The 19,991-nt window shown below is 35.1% G+C and overlaps 1 protein-coding gene across 1 annotated transcript in view; it reads left to right on the top strand.

The window, feature by feature from the left end:
• The window catches only part of TMEM182 (transmembrane protein 182), a 61,313-nt gene extending 45,607 nt beyond the window's left edge, over positions 1-15,706 (top strand). The window contains exon 5 of the mRNA XM_054577968.1: positions 13,313-15,706. Within this exon, the coding sequence (XP_054433943.1) occupies positions 13,313-13,533 (221 nt within the window). The 3' untranslated portion in view covers positions 13,534-15,706. The remainder of the gene's footprint in view (positions 1-13,312) is intronic.
• The last annotated feature ends 4,285 nt before the right edge of the window (positions 15,707-19,991 follow it).

Raw genomic sequence — 19,991 nt, 5'->3', positions numbered from 1 at the left:
CTACTTCCTGTCTATAGATATGCTTTCTCTGGACATTTTGTATAAATGGAATCACAATATGTGGCCTTCTGTACCTTGCTTCTTTCACTTAGATCTCATAATCAATCATCTGTCTTTAATTCATAATTTCATAAGACCAAAATCCTTATGACTTAACACTGAGCATATCTTTTACCACAGTTTTTCTTCCCTCAGACCACATTCTACCCTTATTTCATTAAAAGTTCTAGTTAAGGTGAATCTTTTTCCCTGGTCTTCCCAGAAATAACAGTTCCTTGCTAAAATATGTAAATATTTGTTTCCTCTCATTCCTTGACTTTTTTTTTATCTTTGTCAGTAAATGGAAGGTATAATAGAAATAGTTTAGTCACACATCATGGGCAGCACAACTGATTTAAACTCAGAAATGTTCTGATCTTGAGTTTGGTCTTGGGAATTTTGTGTGTGTTTGTTTATGCTTAATGATTTTGAAAAAAAATAGTCATTTTATAATTTGTATGAGAAAAAGGTAGTAAATCAGACTTTTTGGGGTGATCACTTCATAAGATATATAAAGGTCAAATCACTCTATTATATACCTGAAACTAATATAATATTGTATGTCAATTATATTTTAATAGATTTTTTTAGAAGAACTACACTGGGCCAAGAACCCTATAGAAAGATAAAGCATTTAGTATATGCTCATATGCCTGTGACAGGTGTATTTCATTTTTTCAGTGAATCTGTTGTTGCATGTGAGTATGGGGCTGAGATTCTCCTTGCTCAGTTCTTCATGTAAAATACCCTGGGAGTTGAGAAATGTCCAAGGCGTTCTGGGAACCCATTCTGAAAGCCCCAAACTAGACAATTATGAGGACACTTCCTTTAAATTTTGACATAATTTCCTTCATGGCTTAGTTCTGTATTGTTTATGTAGGACTTTCTTTCCCCTAAGCACAGAGAGAGGTATTCTGTTGGATGAGATAAAATATTAATGTTCATCTTATCAGTTCAGGCAGAAAGAATGATATTCTCAGGAATAACTAAATTTTACTGTCTAGTAGCAATTTCTACCATGAAACACAATCTTTTAAAGCAGTTTTGGGGACTATAAATCATCATTACACATGAGTAATTATTAACAGAATTCCAAAAATCTTTCAGTTCTCTATTGTTCACATTCCCAGTTGAATAAGTTGAATAAGCAACTTATTTTTTCAAAGTTGAGCATGGAAACTTAAATGCTATGCTATACGGAGATGCGGAAAATATGAAATAAACACTAGGTTTGTCACCCAGCCAAGTCTTTTTCCTTAGCACATTTAATATGGAATCATGCTTATTATAATCATTTACTGAATTAAATAGAATTTATAGTGTTTTTTGGAGGGTCAGATTTTATAGTTTAAAATGAAGAGGCTTCATTCCATGCAACTCGTATTCAAATATCTCTTTTGTTTTAGACCTTGTCATTCCCTGCCTGACCGAATCTCCCATGTTGCCCTGTGTCAGCACAATGTGCTCTGATAGGCAGTTAGGAGCAGGTGCAGCTTGGGCTGTGGTTGCTGTGGCTATTTTATCAATGCCACAATCAATATTTGACACTATTTGGCAGATGGCCTTAGAACAGAGCAGAACCAAATTCCAAATGGCAGTTGCTGGGTGTGCACATATAGAATGCTTCTTTAGCATCAGCAAGAAGACTGTTTTCAGGCATTCCACACATGGCTGGGCATGCTCGTGTTGCAGCGGTCAGTGTGAGTAAGGCTTAGGGTCAATGGTATTCCTCTTGCTCTGGCACCATGCTCAAAGCAAGGCTTGGGGCTGCATTTCTTGTCACTCCTTGCACTTGAGCAGATCCCTCCTCAGGCAGGCCAGGCCATGTGTTCCTCAGAGAAGTTCACTTCTGGACCAAGTGTGTGCTTATTGTCAGGGTGTTATGATACAAGCCTGTATTTCAGTCACCTCATCACATGTCTGTCTCCACAATGACTAAGCAATGGGTGACTTTTGTTTCACATTTTTATTTTTTAATTTTTTTAATGCTATAATACATCATCTGTATGTTGTGTGTTAACTACCCCAACTCAAGTCTCCTTCCACTTCCATTTATCCCCACTTTACCCTGAAATTTGTTTTAATGTGGCCTCCTGGAGAACTCTTAGATGCAAAGGGAATGACTCTTATCTTCTCCTAACCCTACGATATTGGAAGTGATAGGAAAGATGCAGACAAAAGTTAGAATGGATAGATATGGCTTGAAAAAGCTTTAGAGTTATGTGGAGAAAATTACTATAAAGCTGAATAGTTCTAATGCCTGTATAGAGAGACATCAATATAGGAATTGCTATTCATTAACAAGACTTCTAAATGTACAAGAAAAGTAATGGTATGATCTGGATGCTTGGGATAATAGCATTAAGTGATAAGCCACAAACACTAGAAATTGTTATTTTGCCAGAATATCAGGTGATAAAGATTTTTCTATCACAATTGAAATCACCTTTTCCTGAAGGGCAAACTAGGATTATATTTATTTATGCAGCATGTAGAGCTTGACAAAATCTCATCTGGAAAAAGTGCCTGAACCTTGGCCAAATCCCTTGTTAGACCTTCAAGTTGGTGAGGCTGCATAGGCATTCTGTAAGTTAGAGGATACAGGATGCACTAAAGGGAGGAAAGACCTCTGTTGTGTAGTAAATTCTTTGGAATGTGGTGGAGGCACAGTTGTGGTTTGATTCCTGGCTGTCTGTGACTGCACCGTGTGCTCCTCACCCAGACAGCTAATGTTTAGTCACCAAGGACACAATGTGAGTAAATTGAGGTGAATTGGGTAAGTCCTTTGCCATGCGGGACCAGCAGCCTGAAACACATCCTTCTATGGCTGCTACTGCTCCTTTCTGGTCCAAGGACAGTGCTTTGTAAAAGTGTAGTGACGTGAACCCTTGTAAGAAAGTAGTGTAGCAAAGGTGAGTGGCTATGAAAGTAATATAAAATATTCATATATAGCAGGTAATAGTAATTCAGAAATAAATAAAATTTGTGGTTTCTTTGCCTTTTCCTTTAATAAGATCCCTGGGATTTGTGGCAGCTCATCAGTAAACCACATTTATTTGAGATAAGATAGATATGATGGATGCATACCACAAGAGGCTTTTCCCCACCTTAATATAAAAAAAGGCTCACAGAAGCCAAGAGACACACTTCAGGCGGTTTTTTTTTTTTTTTTTTTTTTTTTTGGCTGAGACTGAGCACGTGGCTCTCACGAGGTACTCAGGGTCCTGCTTGGCTCCTCATCTCTTCCTCCAAATGCAGCAGAAGATAGCAGCAGTGGGAGCAGGGAAGAGTGTGTGGAGGAAACACAGACCAACAGCAGGCAGGGATTAGGAAAGAACTGCTGACAGCCCAGAGGCAGAAGGTCTAACCTTACAGACACACACATGCCCCTGCTTGCACCTGTTGTCTCCATGTCTGTAGAGTGAAAGATCTGGCTATAAACAGCCACTTACCCTGGACAACAAGTCTGGAAGGCCAGTGAATTCTTGCCAGAATAGCTTTTCTAAAGTTTCTGTGTCTTTCTTAATGTTCAGTTAAGTAGGTTTCACCAAGAAAATCAGAAGCATAACTTTCCAATAAGAAACAAAGTATTTCATCTAAATCCAGGACTGAACATTTTATTCAGAGTTCTGGCTTGTTGGAGGTGAAAGCTAGGAATGAAAGAGTGATTAATAGAAATGAGGGTAGTTATTTATTAGCAGATGTACTTCTTGTAGCAGATATAGTGTTTCTGATTTTGTGAACTGTAGAATGGCACCTTGGATGTCCCTTCTGTTCCTTTTCCTCACAATGTTTATCAGTTGAAATGTGTGTAACAGGTTGTTAGATTCAGACTTGTGCTGACTGGTTTTGAATGGGGCACCAACATAGCAGATATATGACACTGAAATGCAAAGACAGGTCCCCTGTTCTTTGAGTCTCAGCATCTCAGCCAGATGAAAGCCATGGGAGGCAGGGAGATTGCGAAGAGGACAGAAGAGACACAAAGATATTTCTTTGAGGAGAGCTGCTGCTTCTTGGTGTGGTGTCTGTGCCTTTGTTGAAGACATTCTGGGTTATGGCCTAGCTCCTGCCAGGACAAATCTAGGGAGTGAGAAGCCAGCTCAGTAACAGGTTTGGTGGAACTTCTATGGAAAAACTTGAACTTTAGGGGGTAGACAGAGACAAATGTATTTGAAAAAATAAATTAAAATAAAATTTAAAAAAACTTGAACTTCCAACTTGAATAAATGTTTCTTACCCCTTTGAAAAAGTGTATTTGCTCTGTTCTTCTGAGGATGAGAGCAACAGGCCTGGCAAATGAATGCTTTTACTTACATGCTATATTATTATGGGGTATAGTTAATCTCCACCCTGAAAGGGATTATTCTCAAATGTGTAAGGTGACAAGATTTTTTCCATCCTAGAAATAGGATCTCTGCTTTGGGATTAGGTTTGTCATGATGGAAAGGCAAAATAAGTTTATTAACTTCATTCTCTTTCTCCAAAATATGAGTATTATTAACATCTACTATTTACTCAATATTGTAGGAGATTACATTTCTTTGTAAATATTCTGTTTTATTCCACATCCTTCTCCCAAATACTCACTTTGCTCAAATATAACTATTAGTGAGTGGCTAGAGCATATTGGTTTCTTTACTAAATTTTGTTATGTATTTTCCTAGAACTTTTTTCTTTACACTTTCTCGTGTAGTAACATAGGTACAGATTCATCTGAAAGATCAGATTGACAAATGCTGGGTCCTAGAAAGAATATTTACTTCCTGTAACTAAGGAGTTACTGGGGAGGGTCAGGTGGTTTGCTTGACTGGACACTTGAAGAAGAAAATATCCTTAATATACTTTATTCACCTGATGTTATACTTTGCAAAATGGTGAGTAATGGGACTGTGAGGTAACTGGTGCTCCCTGGTGGAGAATTTTAGTAAGACACTGCAGGAGCTACTGAAGCAATTTTCCCCCTCACTTCTCTCATGAAATCTCAGAACTGGAAGAGAGTGTTGAGTTTATTCTCTTACTTTTTGGCCAGTTTTGAAGTTGGCTAGTCAAATGAGAAGTTCCGGTGTTTTAAAATATTTCATGGAATACTATTTTCTAACCATTACTTCCATGAGTTCCTCATGATTGCTTTCTGTAGTAGGCATTTCCATTATCTCTATTTTTCCAAAGAAAAAATTGAGACAGAACTAAAAAACTTCCCTAAGGTTATTTAGATAGAGACGTGTCAAGTTTTCTGGACATTAAACTTAGAGCTGGGGCAGTTAGAATGCAGCAGAAAAATTAGTAGGAATTGATTCTGAGTAAATGAAGACTGGAGAAAAGCTGAGACTGCTTCATTGACCATTATACATTAGTTTTATGGTTTCTGAAATATGATATCTAAAACTGAGCATAATTTAATTATAATAAAAATAATAGCATATTATCTTAAAGAAGAAAGAACTATTATAAAAAACAATTTAAATTGTTTTTAAAAAGTTCTGTCTTATTTTCCCAAGGAAATTATGTTTTTAATGAAAAAAATAATATACAGGGTCCAGCACAAATAACACCATTTTTTTATTACAAAATCATAAGCATGTAATTCTGCAACATAACAATATCACATTCAAACATACCATATGACATTTTAGGTAAAATGTTCAAATTAAGACTATAAATCATTATACCCATATTACCCTACCAACGACACTCTAGTAGGCCTTGCTTCTGCCAGACCTTGTATATGAGATTACTTTGGAAGTATATTATAGTAGAAGCACAAGTATTGCTCTTTCAAAATATAGAATTGGCAATTTTTTCTTTCTCCATCATATAACATTTAGGAAAAACAGTATATATTTTAGTCTCCAGAATGGACCTCTGAGAATTCAGCCTACACTAACTAATGTCCATGCCCCCTCCATGTTCCCTCAGGAGGCACATAGGACTCCTGAGAGGACAAGGAAGCCCTCAAATACTGCCATTTTTAAGTATTATTATAAGTTAATACATGTCAAACCTGGTTTGCAAATATTGTGATATAAATTTTTAAGTATTTATATAATACATTAATGTTCTCTTCTTTTAAAATACTGCGTAAAAGCAATGGCCCTATAGATAACTTAATTTGCAGAATACTATCCAAAGTCATATAGGAATGTAGGGCTTAAGTCAAATAATTTTTATGGACTCCAATGTCATCCATACCTTCAGGGACACTATGATTCCATATCAAGGGGTCAAATTCCTTGCCAGTTCTCAGAAAGAGTCTAGCTCTTTTAGGCCTCTCATTTTTGTCCTCTAATTTAAAGCCTAGATATGCTTCCTGAATATCTGAGGGGCAACTCCCTTTCAAAAGGAATCCCAGAAAAAAAGTGGCTCAACGGTGGTATTCTGGTTCCTAGGCTGGGGGTTCATTTTATAATGAGAGTTCATAATATTCATTTGTATGTCATATTTATATGATTCAAATAGTACGTAATGAAAGTTTTAGAAAGAGCATTAAGGAACTGAAAATAACCAGTTAAAAAAATCCCTGTGCTCTAAGCACTTAGAGATTTAAATTGCTCAGTGGGCAATATTGAATAACTGTCAAAAGTTTTGTTGACAGTTTGATCTTTGAGGAAGATAATTCTAAGGCAGTATTAAAAAAAATTAACTGTATTCTTAGTAGGGCTTAGCAGGACTGCTAGGGTGTTGGTGGGTTATGTTGAGCAGGTGTGTTTCAGGTCAATACCACAGCATCAGTAAGCCCAGCACTATGAGACCAAATGTTCAGCAATAAATAAAGAGACAAACAGATTGTGGTGTATTCGCACAATGAAATACTGTTCAGCAGCGAAAAAAATGTGAACTGCTAGCATATGCAACAATGTGGATGGTTTCTCAGCTATGCTGAGTAAAAATAGCCAGAGAGAAAAGACTGCATGCTGTTAAGATTTCATTTTGAAGTTCTAAGGGTAAAACTATGCTGTAGTGATAAATGTTTTGGGTGGGGGAGTGTGGAGGCCTGCAGAACCTCTCTGGAGTGACAGAGATGAGTATTTTTTATTTTTTATGGGTTGTTGGTTGCATTGATGTTTACTTTTATCAAAATTCATCAAACTATTCACTTAAAATTCATATTTGCTGTATGTAAATTATATCTAATTTAAAGGAATGAGAAAAAGAAGTAATAAACCTGAATGCTTTCTACACGTTAGAACAATTTTCAAACCATTGGAACTTAATACCTTCGAATATTACTACTCTGGTCTGATATAAGAAATAGTTACATGAAGACTATTTGTGTACTTTCTGCAAAAGCCCCTTGAGGGGCCATTGTCAGTCTTGCTGTTCAAAGATTCTGTGCATATCTGCACATAACAAGAAGTTATGTACTTCTTGAGGAACAGCTGTTTTCTTTTAGAAAATTATCGTAAATACATAGTTTACCATCTTTCCTTTCTTGTTCTTTCTTCTGGGCATCTCAGATCTCGGCTTACCATTCCAATAATGCTGTCATCCTTAGCACTCTTATCCAAGCTCAAGACATTGTCTTCATTTCTGTAGTTAGCATGAACTCTCTCCCTGCCTTCCAGGGAGCTCCACCTGGAAAATAAAGCTAGCCTCCATCCAACTCCTTGGAATATTTCTAACGTTGTAGGATGTTTTTGAATGTCTTCAGCCTAATGTGTTATACATACTATCAGAGTTTTAGTTTGAATTATGTCTAAAATTTTTTATCTTGATAGACAACTACTGCAGACTTCATCTTCATCTTCTGAAAATAGACACAATTAGTAAGCTGATGCTATTATCCCTAAAATTTTATGAATCTCACTTTCTAGTTCTTGTAGACACCTTTGTTGAATAGCGCTCTTGGAGTGTGTGTTCTCCAAGAAGACAGAGATTCTAATTTACTATTCACTCTAATTTCCTTCAGAATGCACTATTTAGACTGTAGGATTCTATGGCTTTTTTTGTGTGTGGAAGCATGACTAAAAGAAGCCAATGAATCCTGTTAAATTTAGGATTCTTCCCCAATAACTGCTGTGATTCAAGTTGTTAAAGCACGTTTTATAGGCAAATGAGTTATTTCTAAGCAGCTAAAGATCAAGTTTATTGTTTTTTTTTTTTTTTTTTAGTAACTCCAAAAGGCTTTTGATTTTTTAATACAGGTATATGTACTTCTAGGCAAGAATATAGGGGTTTGACATTTGACTATTTTTTTTGAAGAAGAAAGTTTTCATTTTCAGGAATGCATTTTTTTAAATCTGTCATTTTAAAATATAGTATAAAATACCTTTATAATATGCCTTCTTTTCCCACTCTTGTTTCTATAAAAATAGTGAGATCACACAGTTTTATTTCTCAGTCTGACTTGGCATTAGAGATATTCTTTTGTTTTTGTTTTCATACTGTGATTGTTTCTATATTGTTTATCCTTAGCAATTGTGTTCCTAATGAACACAATTTGTGACTGAATTTTGTTACTTTTGTTTCAGAAATAAATGATTTCCAAATTGAATTGACGATATTAAGAGGAAAAAGTTTTAAACTCTGTATGATTTCAAAATTTAATTTATGTTATTAAGAGGGAAAAGTTTTCAACTCTGTATGAAAATCAAGGTATTGTGTTGGCCAAAAAGTCCTTTATATTTTTTTCCATATGATGGCTCTATTAGTGCTTAGTTTAACTTCATTCAAAACAATTTTGTTAGATTGTGACAGCTGTCATATCAGCGTGCATTAAAAAGAAACATCAAAATTGGTGAATTTTTGTGCAGCCATTTTAAAATTGAAGATGGAAGAAAATATGCAACATTTTTAGTGTATTATGCTTTATTACTTCAAGGAAAAAATGAACTGAAACATAAAAAATGATTTGTGCTGTGTATGGGGAACGTGCTGTGGCTGATTAAATGTGTCAAAAGTGGTTTGCAAAGTTTTTTGGTACTATTGACATTTTGGCCAAATAATTCTTTGCTGTAGAGCTGTCTTATGTATTAGAAGATGTTTAGCAGCACCCCTGGCCTCTGGCCACTAGAAGGCAATAGCAGGAGGTAGCCAACACACTCAAAGTATCCAAATCAGTAAAGTTAATGGTGAAAATGAACAAAATATTTTTTATTTTAAAGAAAACTAAATGGACTTTTTGGCCAATCCACTCCACGTACTCTGTTCACATCCCCCAACATATGCCACAGATTTCCACCACCCTCTTTTGTGTTGTTCTTTTTGTTATTTGGAAATATTTTCCAACTTACATAGAGGTAGTAAGTCCTGTTACCCAGACTCATTTCACTAGCTGTCCCAACAATGTCTTCTGTAACAAAAAGATCTAGTCTGGGAACATGCTTTGCATTTAGTTGCTGTGTCATTTGATTCTTCACTAAACCAGAATAAGCCCCTTTTTGATCTTCATGACTTTGACTCTTTTGAGGTGTGCAGGCCCATGGTGTTCTATTCTAGAATGTTCTTGATTTGGTTTGTCTCATATTTTCTAGTGATTGGATTTAGGCTGCTCATTTTGGCTGTAGTATCACAGTAGTGATGCTGTGTTCTCATTGTATTAGGAAAAGCTTTCCCTTCTCCCCACTTATTTATTCACTTTTTAATTTATATCACTGAAGGCACAGTGATTCTTATTTTATTCAATGATATATAGTGTGCCACTATCATTATTTGTCTGATAATCAAATTGTCTCAGAATTGGCTAAGGGGGTCCCCATTAACTAACTTTTGAAACACCCCCATCATTCTTTGAGTACATCTTAGTTTTTGGTTTAACAAGACACCCCAGACTCATCTTGTACTTTCTATTCCAACCTGAATTGAACTATTTCTTTGAGATGCTCTGGTACCTGGTATTTACAAGCCAAATTCTGGGTATTTAATGTGCACCATGCTATGAGGGTTTTGTTGATCCAGGACCCTCTCAGGGAACAGAGTCAGGAAATATATCTAGGTTTATGCACATGGGAGTATTTTCACACACACACACACACACACACACACACACACTTTTACTTCTATATTCATCTATCTATCATCTATCTATATATCATCTATCTATATCATCTATCTATCATCTATCATCTATCTATCTATCTACATACCTATCTACTATCTATCTCCATAAATTTAGACTGATACGTTCAGCTCTAAACAAACACCATAGAATTCATTCTAGCTCTCCCTCTTTTAAATTAGTAACTCCCTTTTTAGGCCGTGAAGAACCTGGCTCCATATCACCTCAATATATTTATTTATTTAATCAGTCTACCTATACTTAACAGCCTTCTGATTGCTCTCTGGCCACATTCCTTATGCAGGAGCCTGTCTTAAATTCTTGCAGCTACATAAGACGAACCATTGGCCTTTGATATAAACACTTCTCCATATCTGTTATGTCTCTGTGAGCGTACACACATATGTATTGGGTTGACCAAACTGTCCTTTAGATTTTTTCCATATGATGGCTCTAGTGGTGCTTAGTTGACTTTAACTTATCAGAAACAGTTTTGTTAGATTGTATTGTGACAGCTGTCATATTGGCGTGCATTTAAAAAGAAACATAAAAATTGGTGAGTTTTGTGCAACCATTTTAATATTTAAGATGGAAGAAAGTATGCAACATTTTTAGTGTATTATGCTTTATTTTTTCAAGACAGGTAAAAACTCAACTGAAATGCATAAAAGATTTGCGCAGTGTATGAAGGTGTTGTGGCTGATCGAATGTATCAAAAGTGGTTTGTGAAGTTTGTTGGTACTATTGACATTTTGGCCAAATAATTCTTTGCTATGGGACTGTCTTATGCATTGGAAGATGTTTAATAGCACCCTAACCTCTACCCATAGAAGCCAGTAACAGGAGATTGTTGACATACCCACAATATCCAAATCAATAAAGTCATTGGTGAAAATGAAAAATGTGTATTTTATGTTATGGAAAAAAATATAATGTACTTTTTGCCTACCCAATATAAAACTGACAATTTAATGGCAGGGAAACACTGGTTTACCCCACAGGTAAGCTATAACCATAAACTTATCAGAAATGAATTAAATAGACTATATCTTCAATTAGTGAACAAGCTAAATATTGTAGTGATATTTACACCTATCATTCATTGCTTTTAGGATAGAATTGCTCTTCAAATAACAGCAATATTTAAAGATTGGTTAATTCTTCATTATTAGTAACCATCTTCTACATAATTATCTGCAATATATTTTTTAAAATATTCTAAATTCAGAAGTGAGTTTTGAAACTGTTGAGAAAATGTGTATCAGGCTATTAGTTTTTCACAAAGACAATTTTCTTTTTTTATAAAAATAGATATTTTTATAAAGTGTAAGAGATTCACATGATATAAAGAAGATAAAATCCATATCGACTACAAATAACAAAGGTTTGTAATGTGTTTGCATCACAAATAGTATGCAAATCACTAAGTGAAACCTTTACATCAGTAGAGAACACTGTCTATATAGTTGCTGAAAAAATATATTGAAATGCACAGGGTTGCTAGACAACCCATAGCCTTGCCATATTGTTGTCAAAATCTGAGGTAGGACTTTGTAGGAGTTTGCTTGCAGGCTATGAGTTTACTATTTCCCTGTAATATGGTTGTTGGTCAGTGGTTAAATTGCTCTATTTTGTGCTCTAGTATTTACATTTACATTACAGGCCACAGTGTGAAGGATGTTTCTTATTAGTGAAGCATCTATGTTGACTTCTATTTGCTCTGTTGCTTGTATCATGATTATAAAAAGTTTAAGCTCTGATATAGACACACCTTAACATATTTATGAGTTGTTCTTCTTTTGTGTTTACTTGTTAAGATTGTTTATGAAATTGATGACCCAAAAGAGATGGGACATCCTAAATACTGTGGGAGCACAACTAACTCAAGCAGGATGATTGATGTCTAGGCTCTTAAAAGTGACCCTTTCCTACCAATATGACTCAGTCTCTGCACCCAGTCACAGATTTCTCTTTCTCTTTCAGATAGACTAGCATTTAGAATATAGAGATTTTATACCTGATGGGTTAGTTCATTAAATCAAAGAGTTAATATATCTTTGACATGTTTGGATTGAACTTTTGAACAAATAGCAAGTGACCTCAACTGTTTTGCTTTGGGACAAATTTAAATCCCTCAGGGTGTGTAGTCTATGCATGGGACCTATCAGGCACTCACTAGTGAAACAACTTAGCTGATGCTATTAAATTTGCAGCACAGTGCAACCCTGTCTCTCCTTTCTGTTATTACAGTCGCAGTAACACAGTTAGGGAAAGTATATGCTTAATGATATTCTCAAATTTTAGCATTCTTGAAGCCTTTCTGTCATATTTCTTGCTAAGATCAAGTGTCCAACGCTATATTTTCTCTACTTTTGTAATTCCAACAATATTTTTGAACAGGTGGGTTACAGTTACATTGAAATTGTTGATAAATTGTGATATTGCTTTCTAGTTCTTAGTTAAGCTTCCTTCCTCCCTCCCTCCCTCCCTCTCTTCTTTATTCATCCTTTTCTTTGTTTAATAGGCTCTTGATCCCAGACCTGTGATTATTTTGTTCCACAGAATCTTTATTTTCAGTGTCCTCCCTCATTCTTTCAAGGCAGTGTTCCTTTATGCTATAATCAATCTTCAGCACATATATTTTAATTTAAAAAAATCATGTATATTCTATCACATTAGTTTAGTGCTTTCATGTCTGGTATTTAACTTGATTTCTATTTTCATGACCATATTTAACTGTAACACTAGTTATCTGTGTTATAATATATTGCAATAATCAGAAAGACCTGAACTGAAAATGAGCTCAGAAAACTACTAACTATGTTTGTACATACTTAAAACTGGGCGCTAACAGTACCTATTTTACCAGTTCATTTAACATAATGAACAAAATAATGTATTACAAATAATGTATTCCAAACCAGTCATAAGCGAAGATGGATAAATGTTAAAATAAATTTCAAGAGGTACGGATCTTTAACTCTTACATTCACAGGCTCCTAATACAGTACCTGGCACATAGTAAGTACTCAATAAATACATGTCAGCAGTTGCCTTGTCATAGTTTTTATGCTGCTATAGCCCTCATCTCAGTGCTTTGGCAATTAAACCAAATGATGTGCATGTAAAGTACATAATAAAGGGTCTGATACAAAGTAGGCGATCTAGCTAGAATTATATTTTTAGAGATATATTATTAGGCCAAAAAAAATGGGTGAGTGTTCTTGGGAAAACATCTTCATAAAGGCTAAAGGTCTTTTGTTTCATCTTTCTCAGGCATCCTGTTTTCCTTGGTGGTGATACTGTATGTTATCTGGGTCCAGGCAGTGGCTGACATGGAAAACTACAGAAACATGAAAATGAAAGACTGCTTGGATTTCACACCTTCTGTTTTCTATGGCTGGTCATTTTTTCTGGCCCCAGCAGGGATATTTTTTTCTTTGCTCTCTGGATTACTTTTTCTCGTTGTTGGACGGCATATTCAGGTACATCACTAATCAAACTGTTGCCACTGAGGTTTTCTTGGGATATTTTAAGAGAGCATATTTTATTTTTATTTGTTCAGGGATCCTAGCATAGAATTAATTGATGCAAATTTTCAGTTGCTATTTGAATTAATCATTTTACCTGTGACTTTTCTCTAATAAGAAGATTTTAGAATCTCTTCAGACATCAACATGTTTCCATCTATTCAAGTGCTATCAAGAACCTATTTTTTTAGGGAGCAGGTAACATGGCTTCCTTGCATTGCACTTGTTAGGGTTTACACAGGTTACAAATATATAAAGGTGTAATAATAGCATATTACTATCAGCTGGGGCAAATCAAGATTTGATTTGAAGCCTCCCTCTTGGCACTCACTTCTGTTGCTACTTTAAAAATAATATTTGTAGAATAATTAAGAATGGGTAAAATGTCAAGGAATTTTCTCCATTTTCTCTCCACACACATTCATATGACTCCACACATATGACTTCTGTGAGCAAGTTATTCATTTAAAAAGAGGTAGCAGTTGTTCTTGTAGTGAGAGCCATATGAATTCATCAGTTAAAATGGGCCACAACAAAACCTTTTCCACTTTCTTATCAACAGTAGTTTGATCACCTAATTTATTCACTTAATTGTGCATGCTTACATAACACTGAACTACATTTAAAAGTAGCAAGTCTGTACATCAAAATACATATAATGCAGATTGGATTTTTAGAACTTAAGGTGGGTTAATTATATATTTAATATGGTTGAAAATATGTAAAGCCAAGAACCTTAGCTTATTGCATAATTCTATTTGATATTTTAAATTTCCCATTTAAAATTATATTGCTACTATGTTCAGCTTATGAAAATTTATTGATTAAATGTTTTTAATATGCACAAAATACTTCCATATGAGAGTTGATAGCCTCATTTTATTGAAGTCTATGAAATAATAACTTTTTCAAGATTTTATGGGTAGTAGTTCTTTCGATGATTTGATTCCCTTAATTATTGTCCCTCAATTTCTTCATCTTTACAACAGGAATTAAACATTTATAAATTTTCTATTTCCTTTAACCTCTTTGGAAAAAAAAAGCTTGTCCTTTTGCAAGGGGTGGGGATAGAATAATTCTGTATAGACACTCTACATATCAAAGATGTTTGCTTGGCACTAACTTTGGTTGAGATCAAATCCGTCTGGCCATTTTCTCATTTTGGTAACCTCCACCATGGAGGAGTTTGTGTTCATGAAGGAACAAAGTCCAGCATGGTGTAAGCTTTTACCAGGAGCAGCATTTCACTGCACAGCTGGGGTAGATACAGAGGCAGGACTCAGAGACAGACTGAGTGGCACCTAGGAGATTCTGTGGAGTAAAAGTACCGTGCTTCCTTCCAGCTGGCCCATGGTGATAGATTGCCACGGTCTTCTCCACAAAGCTTGTATTTCCCATTAGCCTTGTTTCAACTGGAGGGATTTCTGGAAGAAGAGAAAAGGCCTGAGGTATCTCCAGAATCATGAGTGACATTTTAGTGTTTAGGGTCAGATAGGACTTGCATATAGTAAAAACAAAGAAACAAAATAAAAATACAAAAAAACTTTTGGACTTTTAACTGGTTTCTCAAGCCACTTCATTTGTATTATAAAAAATTTGTGGTACTTTCATTTGTCGTTTTCTGTTTCATTTTTATATTGTTTCATTTAGTTATTTGCTTTTGGCTTGATGATTAGAAAAATAATTGTGGGTTTCACTCTACATATTGACTGTGATATTAAATTGTGGCATGCCATTAAATTCTCCAGATGATGTTAGCTGTATTTGATTAATTCATGTCATCTGTAAATACAATTCCGTTTTGTAGAACTTTGGAATGGAGCCTTTTTCTGGTGTATTTTATGTCACTTAAATTTCACATACAAGTTGCTTTCAGTAAAGGTTTGAATATTTATAAATTTCAGACAGTTACTCTCACTTTCTAATGTACTCATGAGGCTACCATATACTTATCATAAGGCAATTGTCTGAATATTTGATGTGCATGACACTTTTACACAGATCCACATTTTAGAAGTATTCTGTGGCTGCAATGCATCAATTATATTAATTCTAATGCATTTCCTGATCTACCACCAGCAACTGCAGAAGGGAGAAAATTGAGTTGTGTTTACTTTCATGAGTAAAATATACTTAAAAATAGCAGAGTATATGGTATATTTTTTGTAATGGTCTTATGTCTGATTTGGGATAGTATGTTTTCTTTTATTTATCCCCTGACTATGTTAATTAATTTTCAGAAGATTCCAAAGTGTTGAAATCTTGCATGTTGATTTTGCATCATAAACTTTTAAATTGACAAATACAATATTTTTGTGACCATTTTAGAAGCTCAAAAAGAAAGAGTGAGTCATGCCCCTGGATTTTGGTGAGAACTGTGATCCCTCCATGTGACATTTGTTCAGTGGATTTCATTTTTGGGGGCAGAAAGTAGCAAGCATATGCATTGACAGTGGCTGGGAAAACCACACAGAGAAGCTGAATGATGGCGTTTAATTTGGGGGCTGAGGGTAGGACTTAAAAATACTATCGTGTGCTCTTGCTGGTCATTTAGTCATTTTTATGACTAATCTATGACATGTATTTATTGAATATGAAAATTAATTACACTTATAATGGTATATGTTAGAGGAGGTGTCAATACTTGGTAATTATCATCTGTCATCAACACATGGGTGTGTGCATGTACTATAATTATAAGTTTGGGTAGAAAGAGATAAAGTGAATGATCAAAGTGAATATATTTGAGATAAGCAAATTCTAAAAAATCAACTTCTCTTGGAGAACAGTAATATAGCTGTATTTCCCTGAGTGCTATTTTAACTATTTAACTCCACTGATGATGGTCTACTCAATACAACACAAAACTCTATATGTTCATGAAAGTAGCCAAATTAGGCTTATAAGAGACTTGGAACATCAGAAGAGTTAGGCAGAAGTGGGATGCTAGTAAAAGTAAGCTGGGCATATATGTGGCTAGCATTGTGGGGAAAAACCAACAGTGTTGGCATTATGTGGCAAGATATACAAGGACTGTCTGGAAAAAGTCCAGCCACGTTAATATAATGAGAATTGTTTACGCAACATCTATGTAACCTGGCAGCCAAGGAGAATGGACTGGAATGCGCCTGTGTGAACAATGAAGACTTCACTGTACTAGGCACTGGAGGTGGTAGATGCCATTGAGTGAGCATAAATACTGTGTGGCCATCCCATTCAAAATGACTGAGTACAGCAACAAATCTGCATCAAATTTTGGGTTAAACTTGAACATTCCTCTGCAGAAACTATTTGGATGATTCAGAAGGTTTTCAGGGATGACATAATGGGAGCAGTGCAAATAAAAGTGTGACATAAGCACTTCAAAGATGGTTGGTCGAGAGTCTGTTGAAAGTGATCCAAGTTCTGGAAGGCCTGCAACAAACAGAACACCTGAGAATGTTGAATGTGTACAGGCTGCAGTCAACAAAGATTGGTGACCCAGCTGACTCAGCCCTCGTAAAGCCCGTATTTGGTGCCCTGTGATTTCTGGCTTTTCCCAAAACTAAAACCACTTTTGAAAAGGAGGAGATTTCAGTCCTTTGATGAGATTCAGGAAAAATGTCATAACAGGGCAGCTGATAGTGATTCCAACAAAGGATTTTGCAGAGTGTTTTGAACAGTGGAAGAGACATTGGGGAAACTGTGTGAGGTCCCAAGGAGCCTACTTTGAAGGGGACTGAGACATCACTGTCCTATGTGGAATGTTTCTTGTATCTTGTATCATCTTCAGTAAATGTCTCTATTTTACATAGTGAATGGCTGGATACTTTCTAGACAGACCTTAAAGGGTAAGGATATGGGTCCTCAATTTTATTTTGGTTGGACTCTATCAGGAATTTGGGGCCTCACGCAAAAGAGATGATAATAGCAACTAAATTTTTATTGATTGTTTGAAGGAATTAAATATATTGAGGCATTTTCTCAGTAGTGATCAGTGTGGGCAGAAAAATTCCAACAAAAACTAAGGAAGAAAGTACATGAGATATGTTAAAAACCAAAGAGCATGGAAAAAATATTATATATCACACATATGATAATAAGCATAAACTAAACAAAGGACTATTTAACCTGGTTAGCAGGAAAAGAGGAAAGAAGGAAAAGTATCCAATTAGCATTTAGCATTTCTGAACTAGCAAATCAAGGCAAGTACTAGGAGCTGTGTCTTCAGGAACATTAGAGTCCTCCTGGACCAGTCATTATTAGAGAGAACAAGCCTAAAATGACTGTAGAGAAGTACTAAATTCCATTTTGCTTTTTGAAGGGCCATTTTTCTTACCAGTGTGTAGCTGATAATGAAACATTGAAGAGGTAATTGGGTGGTTGAACTTTTTCATAATGTGTGAAGAATCACATGGTATGTCTAATAATTCCATTTTGCATATACATGTGTATATATATATATATATAGTTTATCTATATAATATGTCAATAAGTATATTAGAATGATTTTGAGTTCTTTAAGTAATGATGATTTTTCTGGTTCACATAAATGGCAGTGATAGTCTAAACTGGCTTTATGAAATAAACATGGTTGGAGTAATTGATAACTTGCACTGATCCTGAATATTATGTATATAATTTAGCATTGGGGGATGACTCACTGGGGTAAGTACACACAGCAAAAATTTTAATATTCTCATTCTTCTGGGAGTCCAGGAATTATTCTGACATATTCACTGAAAATGTATATGGTTCCTCCTTTATGTGGCAATTTCTTTTTTTCTTAGCATTTCTTTCTCCATTCCTCCTAAAAAGAAATAGTTGCTGTTAAAAAAAATCACCAATGCCTGCAGATAGCATTGACATTGAAAACTGTCTAAATAAATAGGTGTTTAAACAATATAGCTTTTAATGAGTGCTATGGCCCTGGTCAGTGTGGCTCATTTGGTTGGAGCACCATCCCGTGCACCAAAATGTTTGATTCCCAGTCAGGGCACATGTCTAGGTTGTGAGTTCAATGCCTGGTCAGGGTGCACATGCAGGAGGCAACCAATTTATGCTTCTTTCTCACATCAATGTATCTCTCTTTTCTCTCTCTCTCATTCTGACTCTCTTTCTCCCTTCCCCTTTCTCTCAACTGAAAATAAAATAAACCTTTAAGAAATAGAAGAGTGATATGTAAAGAATTATGTTTACTGCCTTATATTTCGGTATCGTGTATACAAAGACACTATAAAAAATATTGATATATTGTCTTTACTCCCCCCAAAATACAAGAAAACTTTTTTCTTAATAATTTTATGGGTGTATGTAAATATTTGAAGAGATGTCAAACAGAAAGTTGAATTAATCTGTGTGTGTGTGTGTGTATACACATATACCCAAATACCTATGTATGTACTATGTGGTATGTATACATATCTACATAAAGATTTGGATAAAGCTGTATCTATGTATATATATGTAATTATCAATGGATTCACATCTGAATATACACACATAGTTTTCACATCTATAATGTATATATGTATGTATATAAGAAATGCCTGTGTTTAAATTATACACATATTCAAATATCACTCTCTCTCAGGCATACCTGAGCTTTAACTTTTGCTGAAAAGCAAGGTACATTTCATCTTTAGGATATTGCAGCTTCTTCGAGTAGTGAGCTGAGTACAGAGGAGACACAGTGACTACTATCACAACCTCTCTCTTTCTTTTTTTTTTTTATCCAGGGCATATGTGGTGATACATGTGCAATGGACTGATCATGTCTTACCCTATGCATGCCCATAGACAATGGCCCTGTTTTGTGGAATTTTCTAGCAATGCATACCTAGTAATTGATAGCCAATGATACATATTTTTTATAGTTAGAAATTTTGTTTTATAAAAGATTTCCTTTCTAAAGCAACATACCTTAATTAGTACATTCATTTAATTCCCCTGCAGAAGATTAAGTCAAGTGGATTTCCCCTGGACTCCTTATTTGTGTCACCTTAAGGAGGATCTCCTGGTATGGTGGGAAAAGTGAGAAATCTGTCTGAAGACCTGCATTTTAATCCTGGATTTTAAACTTATAACTTGACAAGTTATTTAATTTCACCTTGGCTCAGTTTCTTCATCTAAAATATTCACAAGCTTATTCAACAGTAGTAAATGTGCCACAAATGATGCTATATATTGCGTATATTTTACTAAGCAAGACAGATACGCTGTTTTCATTCTTCAAGCTAGGATTCAAGGAAGGGATATAGGCAACAAATAAGTAAACAAAAGATAATTGAATTTATAAATTGTGATAAATATCTAAAGTACACAAGACATAATGGCAGATAAAACCATAATTGATGGATAGTCAAGGAAGTCTTTGTAAGGAAAAAATTCTGAACTGAAGGAGAGAATTCTGAGTATACTGACACATAAAAGATATGAAAAGTGGC

The sequence above is a fragment of the Pteronotus mesoamericanus genome, unplaced genomic scaffold (assembly GCF_021234165.1).
Source record: "Pteronotus mesoamericanus isolate MK-2021 breed Mesoamerican mustached bat unplaced genomic scaffold, CSHL_Meso_final contig_48, whole genome shotgun sequence".
Classification (NCBI taxonomy): domain Eukaryota; kingdom Metazoa; phylum Chordata; class Mammalia; order Chiroptera; family Mormoopidae; genus Pteronotus; species Pteronotus mesoamericanus.
The sequence above is the reverse complement of the archived record's forward strand: the minus strand, read 5'-3'. Positions and strand labels throughout refer to the sequence as shown.